Source organism: Ostrea edulis, chromosome 5 (assembly GCF_947568905.1).
Source record: "Ostrea edulis chromosome 5, xbOstEdul1.1, whole genome shotgun sequence".
Classification (NCBI taxonomy): domain Eukaryota; kingdom Metazoa; phylum Mollusca; class Bivalvia; order Ostreida; family Ostreidae; genus Ostrea; species Ostrea edulis.
The window spans coordinates 31,650,299-31,675,867 of NC_079168.1; the positions used below are offsets into that span (position 1 = coordinate 31,650,299).

Consider the following 25,569-nt stretch of genomic DNA (forward strand, 5'->3'; position numbering starts at 1 on the left):
CACATTCGATATGAAGTTCGTAGGCACTTGTACGTCTGGAGATGCTTTGAGGTCCCCATTGCTTTCAGGTTAGTATATCTGGAGGTGCTTTGAGGTCCCCATTGTTTACAGGTTAGTATGTCTGGAGGTGCTTTGAGGTCCCCATTGCTTTTAGGTTAGTATATCTGGAGGTGCTTTGAGGTCTCCATTGTTTACAGGTTAGTATGTCTGGAGGTGTTTTGATGTCCCCATTGCTCTCAGGTTAGTATATCTGGAGGTGCTTTGAGGTCCCCATTGCTTTCAGCTTAGTATATCTGGATTGATTGATGTTTTCCGCCACACTCAACAATTTTTCAGTTATCTGGTGGCGCTCAGTTTTTATTGGTGGAAGAGAGAACCCAGATACAATGTACCTGGGAAGAGACCACCGACCTTCCGAAAGTAAACTGGGAAACTTTCTCACTTACCGGCGCGAGCGGGATTCGAACCCGCGCCGACAGAGGTGAGAGGCCGTGTGATTTTGAGCGCGATGCTCTAACCACTCAGCCACGGAGCCTCCTAGTATATCTGGAGGTGCTTTGATGTCCCCTTTGCTTTTAGGTTAAAGCAATGGTGTGGACCAGTTGAGTGAGGTCCTGTAGTGTATTCAGATCAGAGATGGGGACCAAGCACCTGTGGTGGATCCAAGACAAAGCCTTGATGAGGACCAAAGTGAGGGGTTTCATAATCTTCACTTGTATATTTACTTTCTTTTTCGCCTCTTTTTTATGGGGAGAGGGACTACGAGCTTTTTATATCCATCAATACAATTGAGAACATATGCCATTACAAAATGTTTACGTTTTAATTTATTAACCGACTTAGTGAACAAACGTGACTGGTTTTAAGTTATGCCCTAAATACTGCATGTACGACTACGGACTATTCGATCCTTTCCTTGGTTGCATATAAGGTTCAAATATCATATCGTTTTTCCTTTATAAGAAAGAGATATTTTCGTGATTTGAAACCAAATCTTGTGCTAGTTGACCTAAAAATCAATATAGTGAAAGAGTTCACACCCGTGTAATTAATTCATTGATCAATGGCACAGTTACTTTTATGCTTACCAATTAACCGATCCGCCATAAAGATTTATTTCATTTGGCAATTCAAAGGATTCGTCAGACCCAATGCGGATATAATTTTTTTTATCAATATCTCGGAATTTTTAAGTATTTCTTGCTGAACTTGAGAAAGAATATATCTTTTAAATGGGTTTTATCCCCGTTGCCCTGGCTTTGGTATTTGTATGAACTATACAGCATAAAACACGCGCATACACCTGTCAAAACTCTGTGTGTCACGCGTGTAGGCCACCCAAAGATCTGTGTACCGCGCGTGCGCCACCCAGAACTTTGTGGCACGGAATGGTAGTGTGTCCAGCAGTCCATCTACATCTCTTTTACAAACAAAAGACCCTTTTTATCATTCCGGTAAAAAAAAAAAAAAAAAAAAACCCACACAAAAATCGTCCAAAATAATTGATAGCGTGTATTACTATTTCGTTGATGAAATCACGCTTCAAACGAGCCATCAAATAAATGCATTTTTAGTGTAATGAGCCACCCAGAGATCTATCATGAATTTTTCGATATATAAGCTCATCTGTGACGAGGGATTTATCTTTAGTATTTCTGGACACATGATGGAGACACTGCCGGGAATGGAGACACCGCCGGTCTGGAAATGGGGATACCGCCGGTCTGGGAATGGGGACACCGCCGGTCTGGGAATGGGGACACCGCCGGTCTGGGAATGGACATACCGCCGTTCTGGAAATGGGGATACCGCCGGTCTGGGAATGGGGATACCGCCGGTTTGGGAATGGAGACACCGCCGGTCTGAGAATTGGCACACCGCCGGTCTGGAAATGGGGATACCGCCGGTCTGGGAATGGAGACACCGCCGGTCTGGGAATGGGTATGCATACCGCCGTTATGGGGAGGCGATACTGCCGTTATGGGGATGGGAATACCACCGGTCTGGGAATGGGGACACCGCCGGTCTGGGAATAGAGACACCGCTTGTCTGGGAATGAGAATATCACCCTTCTGGGAATGGGGATACCGCAGGTCTGGGAATGGGCATACTGCCGTTCTAGAAATGGGCATACCACCGTTATGGGGATGGGGATACCACCGTTCTGGGAATGGGGATACCGCCGGTCTGGGAATGAGGCTACTTCTGACCCGCAGTCAAACGAAAGCTATGGGACCATATTGAAATTATGAAGATCTCGTCTGCCATTAAAAGAGTGGCAACAAATAATCCAATATTCTTTGATATCACCGACACCCGGATACAAATCTCGATATTTCATAAAACATACTTTCTTTCTGTAAATTATTGTTATAGATATTTGGTATACATATTTGAATTCTTTCTGTATATAAATCATTGGACGTATGCAAATGCCTCAAAAACCTAAGGCACAATTTTCAAACGTGATGTACGAAAAGTCGAAATGCTAATTGCGCGAGTCTATGTTTACATACCGAGGGGCAGTTCAGTTCACTTAATTCACTCAAACCATTCATCTACAATGGTACACGAGGTAACAATCAAGGTTGAGCAACGCGAATAATGAGGAAAAGGGTCAGAAGTATAAATAAAAGGATACATGTCAATAAATAAGTTACGGTGGGCATACCAAATAGTAGAGCTGAAGAATATGCACGCATAGTTTTGAAGTGATTTCACATGAAATCGGGAAATTTACTTACGTTTGAATTATGACAATATTTCTGTTCAGGTAGATTTTACGTAAATCTGACAAAGCTTAAACATAGTATAATTCGTCGGCTGTTGGCTTAGAATTACCATCTACTTGCAAAACAATTTCAAAAATAAGTAAATAATTACTTAAGTCGCCTCGAATATGGATTTTTAATTGCAGCGAATCATAGCACTCAGTGAACTGACTAAAATCCAGTGTTCCGGTTCAGTAAAATACCTGATGGTACAAGTTCATCCGCTCGATAAACAGCCAATTAACAAGTTTTCATGATAGACTTATTTAAACATGATTAAATCATGTCCAATTCAATTTCTTTAATGCAGAATACATGTCTTGTGGAACATATTGAACATAGTTTATAACGTAGTCTAATGGACGGTCAATTCAAGCTAACAGAATCCGTGGATTATTGATATTATTATGTACAAATGGAGAATGACCATAAAAATAGATTGTCAACATGCGCGTGTTACACAGTTTTGAATATAAACTCTCCTAAATTACACCTTTCTTAGATATGATTGACAATTATTAACTGTATTAATTTGTACATAAAGGGTTTACATCATGAACGACTCTCAGTAATTTTGGTCATATTTCGATATATACTGGGCACAAAGGTATACAATGATATTTAGCTTCAATTTCAGTCGTGTGTACTGAATGTTTTACAAAAGTTTTTATCTCTCGGAATATTCTAATATCTACTAATCATGCAAAGACCAGCTTATTTTTAAAAAATGCATTTTTAATTCAATTTTGGCATCGATTTTTTCCAAGCAATACTGTCAAAATGTTTGTAATTGTACCATTCATTTTGCAGTTTAAGTTTTAAATAAAATGGTTGTGTGGGCTTTGTGGTATAATTGACAGATGAATATGTTTATTGTTTATTCATCAATCAAGGACCCTTGGGGGCATGTAAGGTTAACAAGCAATTAATTATAACAATGAAAATAATTAACAATCATTCAGAAGTACTAATACTGTCAGAGTTCACACTTCTGCACTGCACATATCTATAATTATATATGAAATACTGATTGCAGACAAGATTTAAATTAACAACATGATATATACAATAAAATAACCCAACTGCTTCACGCATCAGTTTCAGAGACAGCGGATAATGATAGTGTTATGTGAAATAGTAATCCAATCAATATAATTATAGTTTAGTAAGTACAGTATGACTGATAATATCACTGTGATTGTTCCATATATATACATGTATACCGTATACCCAAACCCTAAACAAAGTAGTTATTCCTTAAATCATTTCTAGACTGCAATTTTTTAAAAATCGAAATTTGAGCATTCACAAAATGCAGGCTAGATACAAAGGTAGTCGCTTTGTCTCAAAATGCAGCATAGTTATCAGGTTATATCTGTAGTATTATTAACCCCAAGCACATATCGTTAACAACAGTTGTCAGAATAAAGCATACTAGTAGTTCGCCGAGAGGCGTGACGTTTTCAAACCCTCTTCCCCTTGGTTCAAATTAGATAGTCCAGGTTAAAGTTATTTGAAAAGTGGGTCGTCCAAGGTCACTAGGTCAAAACTCTTATTACTGAATCAAAGGCCTGGTCATGAGGAGTCTTTATGCAAGATATCAAAACTAGGTTTAAAAGATATAGCCAAAGTTAAAGTTTTTGAAACAAGGTCGAAGATTAAGGTCAATGTAACTAGGTCAAAAGTTTTGAAACAGAAAGAAAGGCCTATAAAATCTATATAGAATATCGAAGCCCCGCCCCCTTCGTTGAAAAGATAGAGCCCAGATTAAAGTTTTTGAAAATTAGGTCAAAGTCCAAGATCACTAGGTCAAAAGTCTTGGTTCGAAAAGAAAATCCTGGTCATGAGAAATTCATAAGTGAAATATCAAAGCACTATCCCCCTTGGTTCAAAAGATATAACCGAGATTAAAGCCACGGTGTGACGCCGTCACCGATACGGGGGTCATGACAATACGTCCTGGCGAGCTGAAATCCGATCACAACACAAGTTATAAAAGACAATGTGCGAGTTGTGTCATTTTTTTTCATGTTTATACTCGTGTATAAAGACTTTCATACAATGTCTTTGCTTTTTGCTAGTGTTTTGTTTTTTAAAATTATTATTCAAAAACATCAAACGGTGAAGATTTTCATGACCTAACGACACTTGCTACAATGTTGTTTTTAAAAATGAAAACTGAATTCATGTTTCTATAAGTAAAATAAATATAATTTACCTTATGAAAATTTATTGTAATTCATTCCCATTATCAGGCCTGGACCTCTCTCAGAGGACCTAAACTCCTCAGAGGGTCTGAACCCTTCAGAGGGCCATGTAGTTCACAATTTTGGCAAAGATATCCATGCTCATTAGAATAATACACAATATACTGTTTTTGTATGACAAAGAAACAATCAATACTGTTCACCATATGACTTACTCATTTCTGTTTTGGATCCTGGAACCATAACCCAAAGGGCACTGAACATACATTTTACAATTTTGGATGAGGAGACCTGTTTTTATAAGTAAAATAAATACAATGTAGCGTATGGAAAAGCATGAGTAGTATTTTTAGCTCCACCCCAAATCTCTAAGGTGGGAAAGATGAACTTCAAAATTGTTGTTCTATCATTCTCTTAGTTCCAAATGGAACTCAAATTTTACTCAGGTGACCTTGACATACAGGTCAGCCTTACTAAAATCTACAATAACCATACATCAAATCTATAATTGTACCTTCATCCATGAGTTTGCATGTTTTTAAACTGTTGAGATTATAGCGGCAATAAACAGAAAGCAAATGGATTATTCACTTAAAGTCAACAACGGAAAAACACCATTCTAATCCAGAACTATACTTCCAAACTTCTTTTCTTCAGAATTTTTCTAGTTCTTTCAATAAATGGCTTTGGATGGAAGGCGAAATTCCCATTTGCGACATCACAAAGTTTGGATCTTTATGGCCCCTCATCAATTCCGCCAAGGCCTATAATAAATAATAGAAGCAACATACTATTAAATAATACTAAATACTTCTCAAATGTATCAGGTTTATGGAATTGCAAATTTCCCCATCGCACACATTAATTCATAAGAGTTGTTTGAAACATGCAACGCTTAAAATCATATCAACGTAACCCGATATAGCAACTACATGTACAGGTAAAGTACTAATAAGAATTATTCAAAAATGAAGTGTTAACAATTTAATTAGGACGGGGGGGGGGGGGGGGGTTACTATGGTGTGAATAAGCCGTTGGGGGGATTGTACCTTTACTTTATAAAAAAAAACTATTACACGATACAAAGCAGGTGATTAATGTTGTTTCCGCATACTATACGATTTTTTAAATTTCCAACACAAGGATTGCAATCAAAACAGATTCATATTTCCGCGGATGATTTTTCGTTTTCGTTTTATATGTGTAAATCATGAAACATATAGTATCACGTAATATCAAATAATATAACTAGAAACGGTTTGATCTTGTGTCGAGGTCATTTAAAGGTCACCAACTCTTCATGATTCTGGTATACATGTACACAGATGTAAGATGTACCAGTTCCTATCAGTGATAGATAATAAATTACAGATGTAATATGTACCAGATCCTATCAGTGATAGATAATAAATTACAGATGTAAGATGTACCAGATCCTATCAGTGATAGATAATAAATTACAGATGTAATATGTACCAGATCCTATCAGTGATAGATAATAAATTACAGATGTAAGATGTACCAGATCCTATCAGTGATTGATAATAAATTACAGATGTAATATGTACCAGATCCTATCAGTGATTGATAATAAATTACAGATGTAATATGTACCAGATCCTATCAGTGATAGATAATAAATTACAGATGTAATATGTACCAGATCCTATCAGTGATAGATAATAAATTACAGATGTAATATGTACCAGATCCTATCAGTGATTGATCATAAATCACGCTCTGATTGGCAACATAAACAATATATGAAATATTATCACAAATTACGCTCTGATTAGCAACATAAACAATATATGAAATATAATCACAAATTACTCTCTGATTAACAATATACACAATATACATGTATGAAATATTATTACAAATTACGCTCTGATTAGCAACATAAACAATATATGAAATATTATCACAAATTACGCTCTGATTAGCAACATAAACAATATATGAAATATTATTTTTACCCTATTCATGAAACAGGACAAACAAGCACGGCATAAGTCAGATTGAATTTCCACTGAAATTTGTCTTATTTTGAATTGGGCTATAAAAACAATCATTTGATTCTTCCATACTTCACGCATTTAAAAACTTACTCATACAAGTACAATAAAACTGGTTTAATAGGAGTATTGGGCCAATGAAGGTAAACAGTGTTCTTAGTTTTTTTCTTCAACAACTTCTAAAATGAAAGAAAACATGAGCATGTTTGCATACCCCACGCCCCCACAATGAAGGACGATGCTGTACATAATATGCATAAAATACAACAAATCAATATGCCTCTGCGCTACATGTATATATATATATATATATATATATATATATATATATATATATATATATATATACACACACACATATGCTAAACCCGATTGTGCACGTCTACATCGAGAGAGACCTAACCATTTCCACGCATGTAACTAGGTGACACTACTCAAGTAATATGAGAAATGTTAATTGTGTAACATATTAAAGCAGAAATATTCTAATTACATTATGGCTTGAAAACCGGTTCCACAGAAGTTGCACCAAATAGTATAGTTTGACCAAACGCCACGGTCTATATTGAAAAGGTGCATACCTCCCAGAAACAAAGAATTTCACTATTAATCCAACTCTGTATCACTATTAATGGTGCATTACTTACCGTCTAAGTAATGTAAATTCCATAGAATAAATAAAAATTTTCGTTCAAATGATGACTTCCATGGCGCAATATCTAACCTCCCGAAATTGATGAGTCCTATAGTTTATTGATTTTTGGCAGTTTTTGTTCCGCCCCTAAGATCCAAGGGGTGTGGGAGTCCTGAAATTTGCAATTCATGCCCCCCTTGTCCCAAAGATGCTTCATACCAAATTTGAAAAGAATTGGAATGGTAGTTATCAAGAAGTTTAAAATGTTCAATTGTTAACTTACAACGTATGACAAGCATTTTTTATTGTTTTTATTCTTGCTCAACTTATGATTTTGAAATAGTGTTCTGTTTATAATTACACAGGCATATTCATTTAATAATTCTTTTAACCTGTATCAGGAGAATGTGTATCAAATCAATATCTCACGTCTTATTTCTTCAACAAAGATGAAATTAGTGTTCTCAAAGACATGAATAAATACAATTGGCACACGGTGTACTAATAATTTAGTCCTCTCTCGCTTGTTCAGCATTTCCTTAATGTCTGCCCCATAGTTCGGGACGTGCTTCCTCTGACGTCATAGCAACGGACACGGATGAACGAGGAACAGTTCACGTGAAGCAGTAAACTCCGGGAGGTAGTCACACTTGACCGAGATTGGGTCTTTGATGCAGACGATTGTACAATCTAAGTGCAAGGTCAAATCAATAACACCAAAGAAACTAGAAAAAAGCCATTTCCATTGAGAAAAAATTCCAATAATCGATTTCTTCACGGATATGAATCACTACGTACAATTTTATGGCACGTCGTTCATGAAAATGAACAAGGTAGGATATGGGCCCCATGTGATTCCCACTTTCATTTAAAGATGAAAATAGACTTAAAATGGTGAGACTTAGTACACACTTATTTCAAGATGATGCTTCAGTAAAAAAAAAATTAATCACGACCACAAATGTAAGTATTATAAGCCGTCACAGAATTTGTCAAATTTAGGGAGAGAAAATTATATCTCTTTTTGAAATTCTAAATACATTTCGATTTGGAAAACACGGAACACACATTTGCCTAAGTACCTTTTTAAGCCAAAGATGAAACTGATACAGAGGTACAAAATATGGAAGTTTAAAAAGTATGCAAGTATGCAATATACATTTTTTAAAAGCTATATATGAAGAAATTCAAAATTTTCAATAATTTTATGACCTTCCCATGAACTTGGAATTGGTCATTACTTTTTCAAGAAATAAAATTCATTAATGAAAAATACATGGAGGACATGAACTGTGGCGTTTTACGCCAGCATACTTCATGAAGCGCTTCAAGGAAAGTAGGCAGATGTGAAGCGTTGCAGTTCGTACCCTCATGTATTTTACAAAACTGGCATTTATTTTTTATATTTACATTTTACTGTCATTTCTGCCCCCCCCCCCCATTCTATCTCAGCTCTGCTAGGGACATTATTTCAAAAGGCCTGAGGAATATCATAATCTTCTTAACTTTTTATAAATATTTCATGAAAACGTGCGATGGTTTTTGGCGTTATGATTAGAACTGAATTCAATGCTAAGCTACAAATGACAGGCTGACACTTCCATTTTTCATACGCAACCGAATCGAGAATACACATTGTGGAATATAAGAGGCCCCATTTTATAACCTAAGTCTTTACATAGTGATCTACCCTCCCCCCCCCCCCCCCCCCCCCCCCCCCCCCAAAAAAAACCAAACAAAAAAAACCCCAAACTTAAAAACAACATACAGATCTGAATAAGACAATGAAAATACAAGATAAGAGAGACAAACGATGAAATGAAACCCGGCTCAGGTGAGCTAAAATTGTACCTGTAACACATGATCGTAAATATAAAGCCCGCATGATTACGTATTGTGATAACCATAAAACTTCTGTGTACTAAGGAATAATGCTCAATAGTTTGAGAACATACCGGGGATTTGATCGAAGTCAAATCAAAATCTCCATGCTCTCAATCTGATTAACAGGTAGAAGAAAAGTTATGATAACGAAGAGTGATCAATCTAATAAATTCTATAAAGAGTACAACATTGAGAAAAATGCAAAAAAATACCAGAGGTGGGATCAGATGCCTTGCAGGAGTAAGCATCCCCTGTTGACCGGTCACACCCACTGCGAACCCTATAGATTGAAGCAGAGTTCTGCTGATCGCAAGTGAATAAAACAAGCTACTTATTATGTGGATATCTATTCCTCATTGGAGGCCACACGATGCCTTCGCTCACCTTTAAACTGATGCACTAGTATATCCATTTTTTTCGAGCTTACTAGGTTACATGCAACTAATACACATTGTGTGAATTTTTTCTTCACCATACACTGAATGACTTTCGATGTGAGATCGGAAACCATTTCCCAAGCATTTTTTAATACATGTATGACCTTGATCCACTGACCCCAAAATCAATGGATCTATTGGAGATTATATAAAAGTGTCATCAACCCTGTCAGAAGAATTTTACAAGCGTACCTACAGCTCGGACATCACGATCCTCCACTGACAGACAGACAGTCGGGCAGAATGGTAAACCCGATTTACTCCATTATTTCTTTCACGGGAAGGGAATGGTGGGAGGGGGGGGGGGGGGTGGGGGTGGAGGGGATGATGATACGATGTCAGTTACAAATTCGGAGTTATTTAACAGTGGACATTTTTTTGCACAGGAAGTCATCACTCTTTCACGATAAAGAGTATGATAGAAAACGTTGTTATTAATTATGCATCATTCAGTGGATTAAGAGTCTAGAACACCTGCACTAGTTTTTTTTATTACCTGTAATTCTTCTGTGGTTAAGGACTCTATGACCCTCTTGGCTTCTTGTTGTATCTTTTGCTCTATATGGGTCTGCAATAAAAAAAAAAATGTCCTAACTCACATCCGCGTGTGCTTGAGACATCAAAGAAACAATTAGGCTCTGATACATTAGCGAAGAGTGAACTGATGGCTATGTCGTGGTGACCTTTCTCGCGGCATCACGACATATTTAATATTCTACAAACATGAAACAGAATTGGTCTGCAGAACAAACATTACATCGATAACATCAAAATAATAAAATGTACTGCAACTGACTGTAGGGCTGGAGTTAAAGTCCTGTATTCTCTCCCCTTGGTGACGAAGTACTTTCACCCAGGGGAAGGTTGTTAATCAACATTTCATTAGTCAGACCTTCACAATGTGATTGCTAATAATTAATTTGCGATTTACAACTTGAATATCATTTGTTAATAGTACATATATACCACGTGCCCTGTGTACAGATATATTCATTTATTTGATATTTACATGTAGCATAACTCTGTTATTTATCTACCATCGAGTAAACAATTTCAAGTAAAACGACTTGGACTATTCTACGAGTCGGGTCCATTTTTCTGGGTCCGCCTTTTAAAAGCAGAAACGTGTAAACTGGAAATCTTACATTTCGCCGGGGTAAAAAAACAACAACCAAAAACCAGCGAAATAGGTTGTTTTGTTTTGTTGCAAAATATCAAATATTTAAGGTTTTGAATTTACGATGGTTTCAGTCTAAATGAAATTAGATATTCTGATCCGCTCATCTACGATCGCTACACATGTAAGCGGATCAAAGAATCTACTTTTAGTTAGATTGTGATGATGTAAAATTCTTTACTTCTTTCGGTGCTTGGATTTCAAGCATAGATTTTATAGTCCCTCAACAAAGCCAGCTCTGAGTCTCCATGAGGTTTCACTGGTCTTCGTAAAAAAAAAAATGTTCTAAGAATATCTAAATTCTTGACATTATCATGCAGATATACACACAATTTATTCATATATCATTAGGACCTATATTATTATAATGATTTACCCCAGGAAATATATTTTCGTTGCGATGAGAGTGAGCGTGAAGTCTACTTGATTTTCACCAGTATGAACACTTGTTTGATTGAATGTATATTCTTTAACGTCCCACTCGAGAATTTTTCACTCATATGGAGACGTCACCATTGCCGGTGAAGGGTTGCAAAACCCGGCCTATGCTCGATGCTCGCCGACTTTGAGCAGGGAAGGATCGTTATCGTGCCACACTTGCTGTGACAAGGGAACTCAGTTTTTGCGGTCTCATCCTAAGAACCGCAATATATAGTTGCCTTTTACAACAAACAAGAGGTACTTCGGACCTATTCTAACCCGGACTCGGGTGTGTGTGTGTTTGTTACTGAGGGCCTATTCTAACCTGGATCCCCACGGACCACCAGTATGAACGAGGTTCTAATGAACACATAGTGTGGATCATATTGAATTTCGCGAAAATTGTCTATCGTTAATAAATTCGTAGAAATAAAGTATTGCTAAATTAAAGCGATCTATAGAATTCAAACAGTGCTTCATATTTCATTCTCAAAATACCCGGCCGTCGAAAGGATATGCCGAATCCACTTCATTATAACAAATATCGGATATTATTCAAATTTTGACTGCTCAGATAATAGAAAACTCAAACTTAAGTTTGAGAATTTTTAGAGAAATACAAGCCGGGACAAGCGAGCGACCCTCACCATTAAGGCTATCGCGACCGGAAAAAAAGATTGAAATCACTAAATCACACATGCATGTCTATTTTACAAACCTTGTTTGTAAGGGGGATTACTACCAAAAATAGTGAACACGAAATGAACTAAAACCACTATCAAACTTCTGACACATTTTGCTTTCTTTCATATCTCATAAATAAAATTCTGATTACCTTCTCATTTCCCATTCTTTGCAGATCTAAAATCATCAGCTCATTTTTCATAGAGGAGACATCTGTAGAAAAATAAATAAATATTAGGTTTGTCATTCCGAGATTTAGTATTTGTTCATCTGCTCTTAAATCTATTCGTAATAAACATTCAATATTTACATAAATATAAAGATTCACATCTATAGATAAATGTGAAGTCATATTTTAAAATCCCTTATCTCTTTATCTGAGATTGTAAATCAGTCGAGAGGTTTATGATGTCAATTCACACCCTGCAGAGCGCATTCCTCTTTGGCCTTTTCTCTCTCTGCTTTGTCGAAAAACCACACGGTAATGGCGAATCTAAAACACAGTTTATTACACAAACATTTAAGAAATTTCAAAATGAGGGCCCATAAATCATACAATACCGTTTCGATAAAAGAAAAAGAGCACAAAGGGTTGGCTTTTAATATCATCATAGTTCAAACAATCTTTGGTATCAAATTGCATTCTAAATCGGCCATCTAATGAAAACGGAGTCCCTCTAATGTATACCGTGAAAAACTGCAATACCCAGCCTTCAGAGTTAAAATAAATCAATTTTTGTTAAAATTAATATCTTGTTTGCACGAGATGTTAAAATCACGTTAATTTACTCAAAATTGAAATAAACCCCAAGAACAGGCTTTAAATTTTGGAATTTCTAGTACGTAGATATAATAAATAACACAACATTTGATAAGATGTGTAAAAGTTACAGAAAATTCCCAATTTTAATTATCTCATATATCATATCACAATCTTCTGGAGATGAGACAAATTCTTCAACAAAATTTAACCTGAAACACAAATCATACAGGCTTTGTGGGGGGTTGAAAAACTGCTTAAGTACGTTATCAAACATATCCGTGATTGTTCTCTGATGGCCATAGCCTGATTTTACCAGGAAGAATGTGGATGTTACAACCTTGTTCTAAAAGCTGGTTGGACCTCGTGTGGATTTCGTCTGTCGGACCAGAAGAACAACATCCGGTTGTAAATGGGACTTACATCAACATAACAGCTCTCATCTTGCGCAGAGAAGATGCGCAATACCCCGCCATGTTCCTGGAACGACAGTCCAATTCTGTCTTGTCAAGAATAGACATTTTATTTGATATGAAAAAGCATGCAAGAAAGTTTAAAACACAGAACGTCTGCAAATTTCACATTACCCCCCCCCCCCCACTGAAGATTAGAGGAGTTAAATTTTTTTTTTTTGGTCTGCAATTTTACCATGGTTATACAAAATAAATATTTCGAATACGGTGAAGTCAAAGATCAAAGCTAGTTTACTGATATATGTCAAGGCCATTTATCAAGGTCAAATTTGTCAATGTTACCCTCGGCGCTGTGTTTTAGACTGCAAACTTAATATATTTATCTTGGGTGAATAAATTCTCATATCTCCCGAACATTCATGCAATAAATTGTTTATCATACCGAAAAAAAGTAAGACTACAGAAATGCAATTGGGATTGCGATAAAAGTTCTGTATCCGCTTCCTTATAATTAAGTAGTTAATCTAACCCTCACAGTAGCGGGGTATTAGAATATACATGTACAAGTAACGAATTAAAGTTATGTGATAATCTTTTGTTCTGTTTCCATTCTCTCCGTATGCTGATTACTTGCACGGTAGTTCGTCATGAAGCTTAGAAGAAATTCGTAACTATATAAAAATCCTTTCTTCTGCACTTACGGGAAATAACTCCGCTGTATTGTGGCGTCACAACCCCCAAGTTTGATGTCTGTGATATTGAGCGGTCAGTATTTTCAAATGTCCAGTTCCTATGGTGCCATAGATCTATAATGGAACACTTCTAGTATGCCGGTCCTCATAAATGTGGCACCATCAATTAGCGTAAGGCGGTCCCTATAAATATACCCACCGTCTAACCCTAAACCTATTATTATCGTACATGACCCTTGAAAACTGTCTTGGGTATAGTAAATCATAAATTTGTCAATTCACGATATGAAAACAATATCGTCGATATCGACATCGTACTTGGTCATTGGAAAACAGTGTGGTATATGGTAAACAATAACCTTGTCAGGTGACGATATCGTCATGCTATTTTCGATATCGACATCGTAATTGGTCTTGGACATGCATGAACTTATGGCGTATGTCTAATTTAATTCAAATCAATACACAATTAACATCTAGTCAGATCAAAGACGTGAAATCGACATGCTCATGGAAGTTTTTACATTTCAAACCTATATATTTATTCTTAACGTGTAAGTGAGATATGTGTCAATGTTCTCACAACATTTATTACGTATGAAGGTATATCGCAGAATAATGACCGTGGCATTTTTTTTTCTTTACAATAACCGTGGTAGGATAATAACGAATTTTAAAACTTTTTAGCTATATTACATGTACAAAAAGATGATGGAAAAGATCATGGTTAACACCACAGTCATTTGCCATAAAGGACTTTTAATATTAAGGGCTTGTGTTACTGATAAACTGCACGGATCCTGAAAACAAGTGCGCGGATTCTAAATCCTGAAAACAACATACTCTTACATTGCACCTATGACCTTTAAAATATTTTCCAAAATTAGAATACTTTGAAATTTGGAAAAGGACACAAAAGATCCTTTTAAAGACCACCCCTTTCTTAATTCAATGTCACGTCGACCCTCCGAAATATTGAAATGCGCGAGGTTCAAACGATTTTTATAATAAGTTTTAGTAGAAAGGTTATAAATCAACAAAGAGAAAGAAATGGTTGATTTTTTTTTTTATGTTTGGTTGCATCCTGTAGGATATTATATTATACAACTACACAGATCCCCGGATCCATTGGAACGATCGTGGATTAAATACTAGGTTAAGAATTGGTGCGATAATCTTGATTAAATTAATTAGAACACCTAGAAATGGGTTGAATTAGGGTTTCTATGCTAAGCTGGACTTAGTTCTTCAGCTGTTCTACATAATCTCTATAAACGTCTGCTCTACTGCTGTATAAAAAGTGCAACTTTTGATATATACAGTTTGTTTTCAAACTTCAATTAATCTTTAATAAATATGCTTTTAATTATTGAGGACTTTTTTTTTATAGAAAGAGGATACATTTTCAATGAATATGTATGTATATTCTGAAATCTCGAACATACATTTTAAACATTATATATTATTCTGTAACCTGAAACATATATTTTAAACATTATATATTATTCTGTAACCTGAAACATATATTTCAAACATTAGATATTATTCTGTACTCTCAAACCTAAATCTTAAACATTATATCTCATTCTGTAATCTGAAACCTGAATTTTAAACATTACATATTATTCTGTAACCTCAAACCTAAATTTTAAACATTATATCTCTTTAATTTCTGTAATCTCAAACCTAGATTTTAAACATTAGATATTATTCTGTAACCTGAAACCTTAATTTTAAACTTTATATATTATTCTGTAACCCCAAACCTAAATTTTAAACTCTATACATCATTCTGTAATCTGAAACCTAAATTTTCAACTTTATGAATACGAATACACTGTACATGCAAGAACATATTGCTTTGTATACTGACCAAATCTGCCCTACATTAAAACACCGACATACATGTGTATGTGAATTCCTTTGTACTTTTAAACCAGTCCCACATCTCTAAATCGTACTTAAGAGAACTTGATTTAATACCTGCATTTCTTACACACTTATTAGTCAAGTCTCGCGACATCAAGAAATCACCATGGCTTAGGATAATCGGGTTGTCCTTGATAAAGTAATTTTCGATTAAACAATCCAAAGAAATTCGACGATTGAACAAGTGTTACTCATTTTCCTCTAAAACACCCACATACAGCCATTTCATTTCATGGTACTTTAACATACAGGATATAATAGAGAATAAAACATTAATATACAATAGTGTCTCCTGCACAGTCCGGGAGTACTGGATGAGGGGTTCAAGGTTATTTCAAATATATATTCCCGAAAATGAGTAATAATGGTTAGGGAATAAACCAGTTACGTAGAAGCCGACTGCGTGCAGGACCCCCACCCCTGCTTCCTTGTTTTTATATCCTCTTTCCCCATGACATTTATTTTCTTATATTTCTTAATTTGAATTTTAACTTCATTCTTCGGATCAAGAAATAAATGCATTGTACTTTCAAACAGCGTATGTTTATTATAGAAAATGAATTGAGAGTATGATAGTAAATTAGTTAAAAATCATTATTAACATGATTGAAATCTACACTCCTTTTAAATATGTACAAGTATAATACATCAGCACATACTTCAGTTCTATACTATCTGAGTTTACCCGCAATGAACGCGATCAAGTAATTCATCTCAAAATATCATTATCATTATTATTTTGCAAACAAAACCTCGTCTGATTGGAGAACTTAATAGTGGAGTACTTCAGAACAGACAGCCGGAACATTATCTACGCTACTTTTATTTACAAGATTTAGATCACAGTGGTTGTTCAGATCCGCTAATAAATTTATAAAATCCAACAGAATCTGGTTATTTTTATATCTGTGTCCGTGGTTTTGGGGGGAAATAAAAATCCCGTTCCTAACATACAAGCATGTATTTTAATATTTGTCTTTCATATTAGAAAGTAAAAAAGCACGCATGTCTCTGTAGGAACTCACCAATGTTACATTTAACATGTTTAACAGGTGATTCCGGGTATCAGGAACAAAGACATACCCCGACCTGGTTAACCACTCAAGTGCCAGCCATTCTCGCGACTGCACTCTCCACGTAATGTGCACACACTACAGGGGCTCTTCATATATCACGCTGAATACACTCTGTCAACATTTTCTGTGGGTAAAACTATGCATGAGGTTCGAGAAGAATACTCTGGACGTAGGGTTGCGTGGGGGAAAGTTTGCAGAAAGGAAACTTGAAAATGAATGATTACTATCATGACTTCAGATTTTATCAGTTTCATAAAAAAAAAAAACAACACACCAGCTTATCAATCATTTCTAGCCTCTGCTGAAACCTCATCATTCTAACATAAAATAAATTAATTTGTCTTTTATAGAATTAGCTTTTGGGTGGGTATTTCTTTGTTTCGGGCAGCTTTTGGGTGAGTATTTCTTTGATTCGGACAACTTTTGGATGGGTATTTCTTTGTTTCTGACAACTTTTGGGTGGGCATTTCTTTGTTTCGGACAACTTTTGGGTGGGTATTTCTTTGTTTCGGACAGCTTTTTGATGGGTATTGCTTTGTTTTTGAAAGCTTTTGGATGGGTATTTCTTTGTTTCTGACAACTTTTGGATGGGTATTTCTTTGTTTCTGACAAGTTTTGGGTGGGTATTTCTTTGATTCGGACAACTTTTGGGTGGGTATTTCTTTGTTTCGGACAGCTTTTGGATGGGTATTTCTTTGCTTCGGACAACTTTTGGATGGGTATTTCTTTGTTTCTTGCAGCTTTTGGGTGGGTATTTCTTTGTTTCGGACAGCTTTTGGATGGGTAATTCTTTGTTTATGACAGCTTTTGAATGGGTAATTCTTTGTTTCGGATAGCTTTTGGATGGGTATTTCTTTGTTTCTGACAGATTTTGGATGGGTATTTCTTTGTTTATGACAGCTTTTGGATGGGTATTTCTTTGTTTCGGACAGCTTTTGGATGGGTAATTCTTTGTTTCGGACAGCTTTGGGATGGGTATTTCTTTGTTTCTGACAGACTTTGGATGGTCTATTATGAAGTATTGGATAATGTACACCTAACCTACATTGTATTCACTTTGTGTACAACTTTTGTTGTAACTATGTTTATTCTATGTAAAAACGTTAAAACATATGAGCTGTATGGTTCTTGGTGATAAACAATACAATACACGGGCCATGAAATTCCAATTAGTTATGGTAGTTTAATTGATAAGTTAATTTGTCAGAGTTCATATCGTTCAAAATTGGGTCAACACAAGGCGTAAATGTACACAGAAGGACCATGATAAAGGGTTTGACGTGAATGTTGAAAAACACATCGTAACATCACGTGCGCATGGGCGACAAAAAACTTTGTATTTCTAGGTGAAAATATTCATATTTTCTAACATTGTTAATCCTATGCTGTTAAGTGTTTCATTGTATCACATTTCTCTATATAAATATTGTTCTCAACAAGTTAAATTACAAATTATTATAGCTGATGACCTTTCTGTGCAACGGAGAGGTAAAACAAAAACAAATTTAAACAAGATAAAACAATAAATGTTTAAGTTGTTTATATCATGGGTCATGATGGGGGGATGTAAAACATTGGTCATAATGGGGAGATGTAAAACATGGGTCATGATAGGGGGTGTAAAACATGGGTCATGATGGGGGATGTAAAACATGGGTCATGATAGGGGGTGTAAAACATGGGTCATGATGGAGGATGTAAAACATGGGTCATAATGGGGAGATGTAAAACATGGGTCATGATAGGGGGTGTAAAACATGGGTCATGATGGGGGGGGGGGGGTGTAAAACATGGGTCATAATGGGGAGATGTAAAACATGGGTCATGATAGGGGGTGTAAAACATGGGTCATGATGGGGGTGTAAAACATGGGTCATGATGGGGGGATGTAAAACATGGGTCATGATAGGGGGATGTAAAACATGGGTCATGAAGGGGGGTGTAAAACATGGGTCATGATGGGGGATGTAAAAAGAATGAAAGTATGGAATAATTTTGGCATAAGTTCGCCAATTATGCAAAATATCAAATACTTTCATTGGTTTTTTCTTTCTATCCTTTCCATTGTTTTTTTTCTCTGCCGTGGTGGTTTATAGAGGAAGAGCGTTTGCCCCGCATGCAAAAGATCCGAGTTCGAATCTCTGCTGCAACAGACCCAAGTCGTTAATATAGGTATTGACAATTCCATCGCCAAACGCTCGACATCAGGTGTGAATGTGACGGGTCTCGGAGATGACCTTAAAAATGGATGCCCCGTGTCACAGTAGGTGTGGCACGCTAAATAATCCTCACCGCTCAATGGCCGTAAGCGCCGAGCATAGGTCTAAATTTTGCAGCCCTTCATCGGTATTGGTGACGTTTCCATATGAGAGAAAAAATCTTGAGAGGGACATTAAACAAGATACCTACATACATATACCTTACATCTATTCCTTAAGATACGAGACCACTTACTAGTCAGTTCATACACGTGTACGTACAGTTAGACGTAGCCATTATTTTATAAGTTGTGGTAGTCTTATTTTATAATTCAGGGGAAATTATTTGAATCATTTTTTTTTTTACATTCATTGTTGGTATATATTCAAATCGCCATTCTTATATTGGAAACATATCAGTTATTGAAATAGCATTTAGTTCTTATGATTGTTTTAATTAAAAATATCTCATACTGAAAAAGTTGAACATACATGTATGTGTATAAAGAAAGAAAGACAACTTTGACAACGTTAACGATTTGCATACAAACTGAAACCAAGAAGTTTCGAAGTTGCGCAATACTGTTTAAATGTAAAATATTTATTGTGGGAAAATATCTTTATGACAGGGTCCTCGAAGTCAAGCCGCATGTTGTATAATCTTTCTATGACAGTTTTTGAGTCACGTTGACATTTCTCCGAAGTTTATTTGTCGTATAAAATTGCCTACACGACTTTCGCACACCTTGTCTACGACAGGCCCATATAAAGAATTGGAGACAGCGAATATCGCACGTTCATGTTCGACAGCGAATATCGCACGCTCAGTCTACGACAGGTCCACGAAAAGTCCCGACAGCGAACCAGTCAACGACAGGTCCACGAAAAGTCCCGACAGCGAATATCTCACGCCCAGTCTACGACAGGTCCACGAAAAGTCCCGACAGCGAATATCTCACGCCCAGTCTACGACAGGTCCACGAAAAGTCCCGACAGCGAATATCTCACGTCCAGTCAACGACAGGTCCACGAAAAGTCCCGACAGCGAATATCGCACGCTCAGTCTACGACAGGTCCACGAAAAGTTCCGACAGAGACTATCTAACTAACAATGATAGTGAATGACTTATTCAAAATGAACTAAATACAAAACTGGAATTTGTATACACAAACCTTAACAAAATATGCTACATTTCATCTTTGATTTTGAGTAAGATTTACGTTAAACATGGTGATGCCTAGGAGAATAAACTTCTAGGTGTTAGAATGGTTTAAACAGAGGAACTGCCCAATGTTGTTAAGAGGTTTCTCGTCCATATTGCCAAGTAAAACTTTGAATCATATATGTGGCTCTGTCTTTACCTTTAGGATCATCATTTGAACATACAAGAACTAGAGATTGTTTTTATGAAAAAACAAGTATCTCCCCAGATTGGAAGTGCTCCAAATGAAACTTTCTCTCCTTAATATACTGCATGGTATGGAGGAGAAAGCATAAGCAGGAACATAGACATTATGAACTTTGATAAGCCATATAAGAGAAGTGTTCACAAAACTATTCTACACCCTCCACTACTCAGATCCACTATAACTTTAAGGTTAAAAATTGGATCCTCCTGTCCCTATAATATGCACATCTATAAATGGCATTAAAGTACAGGAGGAGAAGCATTCACAAGCTATTTTAATATCCTCCACCCCTCTTAGATCCACTATAACTTTTAGGAAAATAATTGGATCCTCCTGTCCCACCAATATGCACATCTACAAATGGCAATGAAGCATTGTACCAAGTGTCAAGTCTATCTAAGAAGTATTCACAAGACTTTGTGACATACAGAGGGACGGACAGAAAGTACTAAAAACAATGTCTTCCCTTGAAAGAGGAGAGACATAATTCACACACATAAGAATACCAAGTTTTTCTGATGAACTAAAAACAAAAGGTCCATGGGCCACATCGCTCACCTGAGCAGCAGTTCCTAGCAATAAACAAGCTTGAGCAAAACTATCATTATGCAAGCAGCTTGATTCAGAAAAAAAACCTTTTTTTTTTTTAAAGGTAACAGCGAAAAGTTAATTAATTATCAAACTTAATTATCAAACTTGACTACAAATTCATCAAATATCATATGCCCTTGTAGAAGGGTAAGACCTTTCATATTAACAAATTACATCTAAGGATGATTTGTGCCATTTAGTTTGGTTCCCTTCACATGTAATACTTTCACCCCCTATTGTGATGTCATCCTAACCCCAGGGGTCAAGATTTTAACAAATTTGAATCTTCACTATGTCAGGAAGCTTTAAAGTAAATTCAAGCTTTTCTGGCCCAGTGGTTCTTGAGAAGAAGATTTTTAAATGACCCCACCCTATATTTGCATTTTTGTGATTATCTCCCCTTTGAAAAGGGCATGGTCCTTCATTTGAACAAACTTGAAACTGTGTTAATGACAGACAACAGAAATTTTTGATCAGAAAAGCTCATTTGTGCCTTTAGCTCAGGTGAGGTAAAAATGTGCCCTGCATTATTTAAACTTAAAGCCTTGATTGAGGTCCTGCACTGGCCCTTTTGATCATGGGTTGAACAAACTCAACTCTACAGTGTATAGGATATATACATATTGATTTACTTTCTCCTTATCAGATTTTTCTAATTATGCCTTTGTGAAACTTAACACACAATTTGTGGGCCCCAGAATTCATTGTTTGAACAAACTTGATTCTAAACTACATGTACATGAAGATATCAGCATTTAATTTGATATATGTAGACTTTGCATTTGTGGTTCTAGAGAAAAAATTTCATTATTTTACTTACATATTCATGTGTAAAATTTGAAAATTCAATTTTTGTGACCCCACCCTAGTCTCAGGGGCAACTGGAATCTACATTACATAGAGAGTTTGCATATGATATTGAAAAATTCTAGCTTTATTGAACTTTTGACCTTTGAGAGAATTTTAGAGATTTTCACAAATAACTTAATATTATATACAACTTTATTCTGGTCCCTTCCTGATTTTAGAATTGCAATCTTGAATATCTTCATTATTATATTTTAAGAAGATTTCATGTAAATTTTGGCTTAACTGGCTCTTGAGAGGAAGATTTTTAAAAAATTAATACACCTTATTTTTATGATCTTTTAATCATTTCTCCATAGATCCAAAGGCCCTCCATTTCAGCAAACTTGAATTACTTCTAAGCAGAAGTCAAAAGGGAAAGTTAACAGATGACAGAGTCAAAAGGGAAATTAAGTTAACAGATGACAGAGTCAAAAGGGAAAGTTAACAGATGACAGACAGATTGTGATCTAGTAAGCTCACACAAGCTTTCAGTTCAGGCAAGCTAAAAATCATATTAAAGTTATACAGCTATTGTAATACAGTCACAAAGTGTTGATAGACATTAAACGATAGACTTATCATACATGTATCAATCATAATTTAGGCTATGTGGCTGACTTATGATACATGCATCAACCATTATTTAGACTATGTGGCTGACTTATGATACATGCATCAACCATTATTTAGACTATGTGGCTGTGTTCAAAAGTACATAATTCCAATGTTATTTATTACATTTGTTTTGATTGGACAAAAATAAAGCTGAACGAGAATTTACACATCAATAAATCCGAAAACACAATGTTTTCATACACACTTGAAAACAATTAAATAGTGTAGTGCAGGGAAACTATTTGAGGTTTTGAAATTGTTAATACAGTGAACAAATTGGAATTATAAGAATCAAACATTCTTTTTGAAGAATTTATCGATGTGTAAACTCTGGATATTTTACTCACAAACTTAACATTAAAGTGCTTTGCATCTTTATTCAGTTTGTGATTAAAATGTCCAGAGTTTACACATCTATAAATTCTTCAAAAAGAATGTTTAATCCTATAGTGAAGAATATTTTGTGTTGTAAAACACTTAATTTTGTGCAATATTATGGTGAAGATTGTTCTAGGAGTTTCCCCAATTTTCTTCCTTATACCTGGCCTTTAACTTTTTCAAACTATAAACTGAGAATACATTTGTAAGTCTAAATTTCATACTAATCAAATCAAAACTACATCAATTATCTTTAACTCAGTTATAGTCATGGTTGATTCATGATTCTTTGATTTACAAAGTTGATACTGTATAAATGGGTAACATGACAAGACTTTTAAAAGTCCTAGATTTTAACTGAAGCTTTTTCCAATTTTTTGCTCTGAAGATCAAAGACTATGTTACGCAAAGCTCAGTTAAATTCACTGAATTTGTGCAACTGGGTCCTTGCTGGGATTTCTCAAAAAAATCTCAAACTTTAGTTTGAGTTTCCTTTTATTTGAGCAGTCAAAATGTGAGTAAAATCTCAAACTTAAGTCTTTATTGGGATACAGTACCTCTTATGTCCAGTCTTTATTGAGATACAATACCTCTGATATCTAGTCTTTATTGAGATACAATACCTCTGATATCCAGTCTTTATTGAGATACAATACCTCAGATATCCAGTCTTTATTGAGATACAATACCTCTGATATCCAATCTTCATTGGGATACAGTACATCTGATATCTAGTCTTTATTAAGATAAATACAATACCTCTGATATTCAGTCTTTATTGAGATACAGTACCTTTGATATCCAGTCTTTATTGAGATAAAGAATGCATGTGATTACACGCCCATCACCACTCGGGTTGTCGATGTGACGTCTGTAGTAGGAACCGTTACCAGGGTAACACGCAATCATAGCCTGCAGGAAAAAAATTAACTTTTAACTTTTCAATTTTATTCTAACTCTTTGCCTGAAAAATCTTAAAACATACATGTCGAAGTATAAACATGAATTAAACTATTACAGTCTGTTATTACTGGTCTTAGTAAAGAAAACCAAAATTGCTAAATATCAGTAAAAGTTGATAGCATATGTACATTTCACTGTTCGGACGGGTAAAATTATTAATATGACCAGCATGCAAAAAGTTGATTTCGAGAACTCTCTAGCACATCTTCATTGCATCTCAACTGAATAACTATATATGTAACAGAGTTTATTTAAGCTACAGTTTAATGACCTACCAAATCTCTCATCTTCGACCAAATATTGTATTTGTTCATCCTGTCTCCCAAGTTCTGCTTGCTAAAGGACGTCAACCCGGTCTGGGTCTCTATCGTGACGTCATATGAACAAATATACATACATGTATAATCAATACGAAAATACATGTATAAAATATCTACAGTCTTTGAAATTAGCAACATAAAAATGTGATAACACTCAACGATAACACTTGTATAAAACTCTCTAGCACATATTCACTGCATCCCCACTGGATCTGCACAGTGATGTAGTATATCTATAGCATGTAGCAGCTACCAGTCACATAATGGACAGCTGTACATAAGCCTTAGAAGTAACCCCATATGAATTATATTGAATTACTTCAAGGCATTTACCTTTGTTCGACCGTTGATAAAGTACTTTCCCTGAAAGTGATTATTAAGGGAACATATGATGGCGTCCATCTTTTGCACCACTTTGTTGATGTTAGGGTGTCGAGACTCTGTCCCTTCAGCCCAGTATATCGTGTCACTTCTTATTTCAGTCTTGGTCACTTTCAATGCTTCCTGTCCACTCGTGCGACCTCCTGATAAACGTCCAAGTTTTAGGCATCCATCAGAATTCAGGCTGTTTATTTCACTTAAAGCTCTTTGTAAATGTGTGTCAGAGAAAATTCCATCCACAACACAAAAGTTGTTTTTGTTTATATATTGAATCACGAACTCGGCAAGATTCGAAACTTCGAAAGATGTGGGTTTCTTAAAGTTTGTTTCTTTGAAAGGACGGCCGTCAAATTCAACAACATCTCTTTCATTCGCATTAGTGGTGTTCGGACGGCCGTCAAATTCAACAACATCTCTTTCATTCGCATTAGTGGTGTTAGGACGGCCGTCAAATTCAACAACATCTCTTTCATTCGCATTAGTGGTGTTAGGACGGCCGTCAAATTCAACAACATCACTTTCATTCGCATTAGTGGTGTTTTTGATTTTGGAATCATTGTTTTCGTCAAGTGTGCACGTGTTAGCCTGGTCACCTACTGCTCCATTCTGGTTAGGCGAACACGTGGTTTTGTGAGACGGCCAGTCTTGTATCTGGTGCTGTCGACAACAATAAACAGCGCCCTTACATCGTGTGCATCGTTTCAAATTCTCTTTTGATCCACACACAACACATGCATGATCCGAGTTGGCGTCCTTATCCAT

At 35.8% G+C, this 25,569-nt stretch overlaps 1 protein-coding gene across 1 annotated transcript; it reads right to left on the reverse strand.

Annotated features, from left to right (window-relative positions):
• Window positions 1-5,253: 5,253 nt before the first annotated feature.
• On the reverse strand, window positions 5,254-25,569 carry LOC125650182 (egl nine homolog 1-like). Its single transcript, XM_048878231.2, has 7 exons — window positions 24,760-25,569; window positions 23,936-24,055; window positions 13,333-13,472; window positions 12,655-12,725; window positions 12,384-12,445; window positions 10,448-10,519; window positions 5,254-5,742 (listed from the first exon to the last, which is right to left on the reverse strand). Exons 1-7 carry the CDS (start codon window positions 25,567-25,569, stop codon window positions 5,632-5,634), a joined length of 1,386 nt encoding a protein of 461 aa, XP_048734188.1. The 3' UTR covers window positions 5,254-5,631.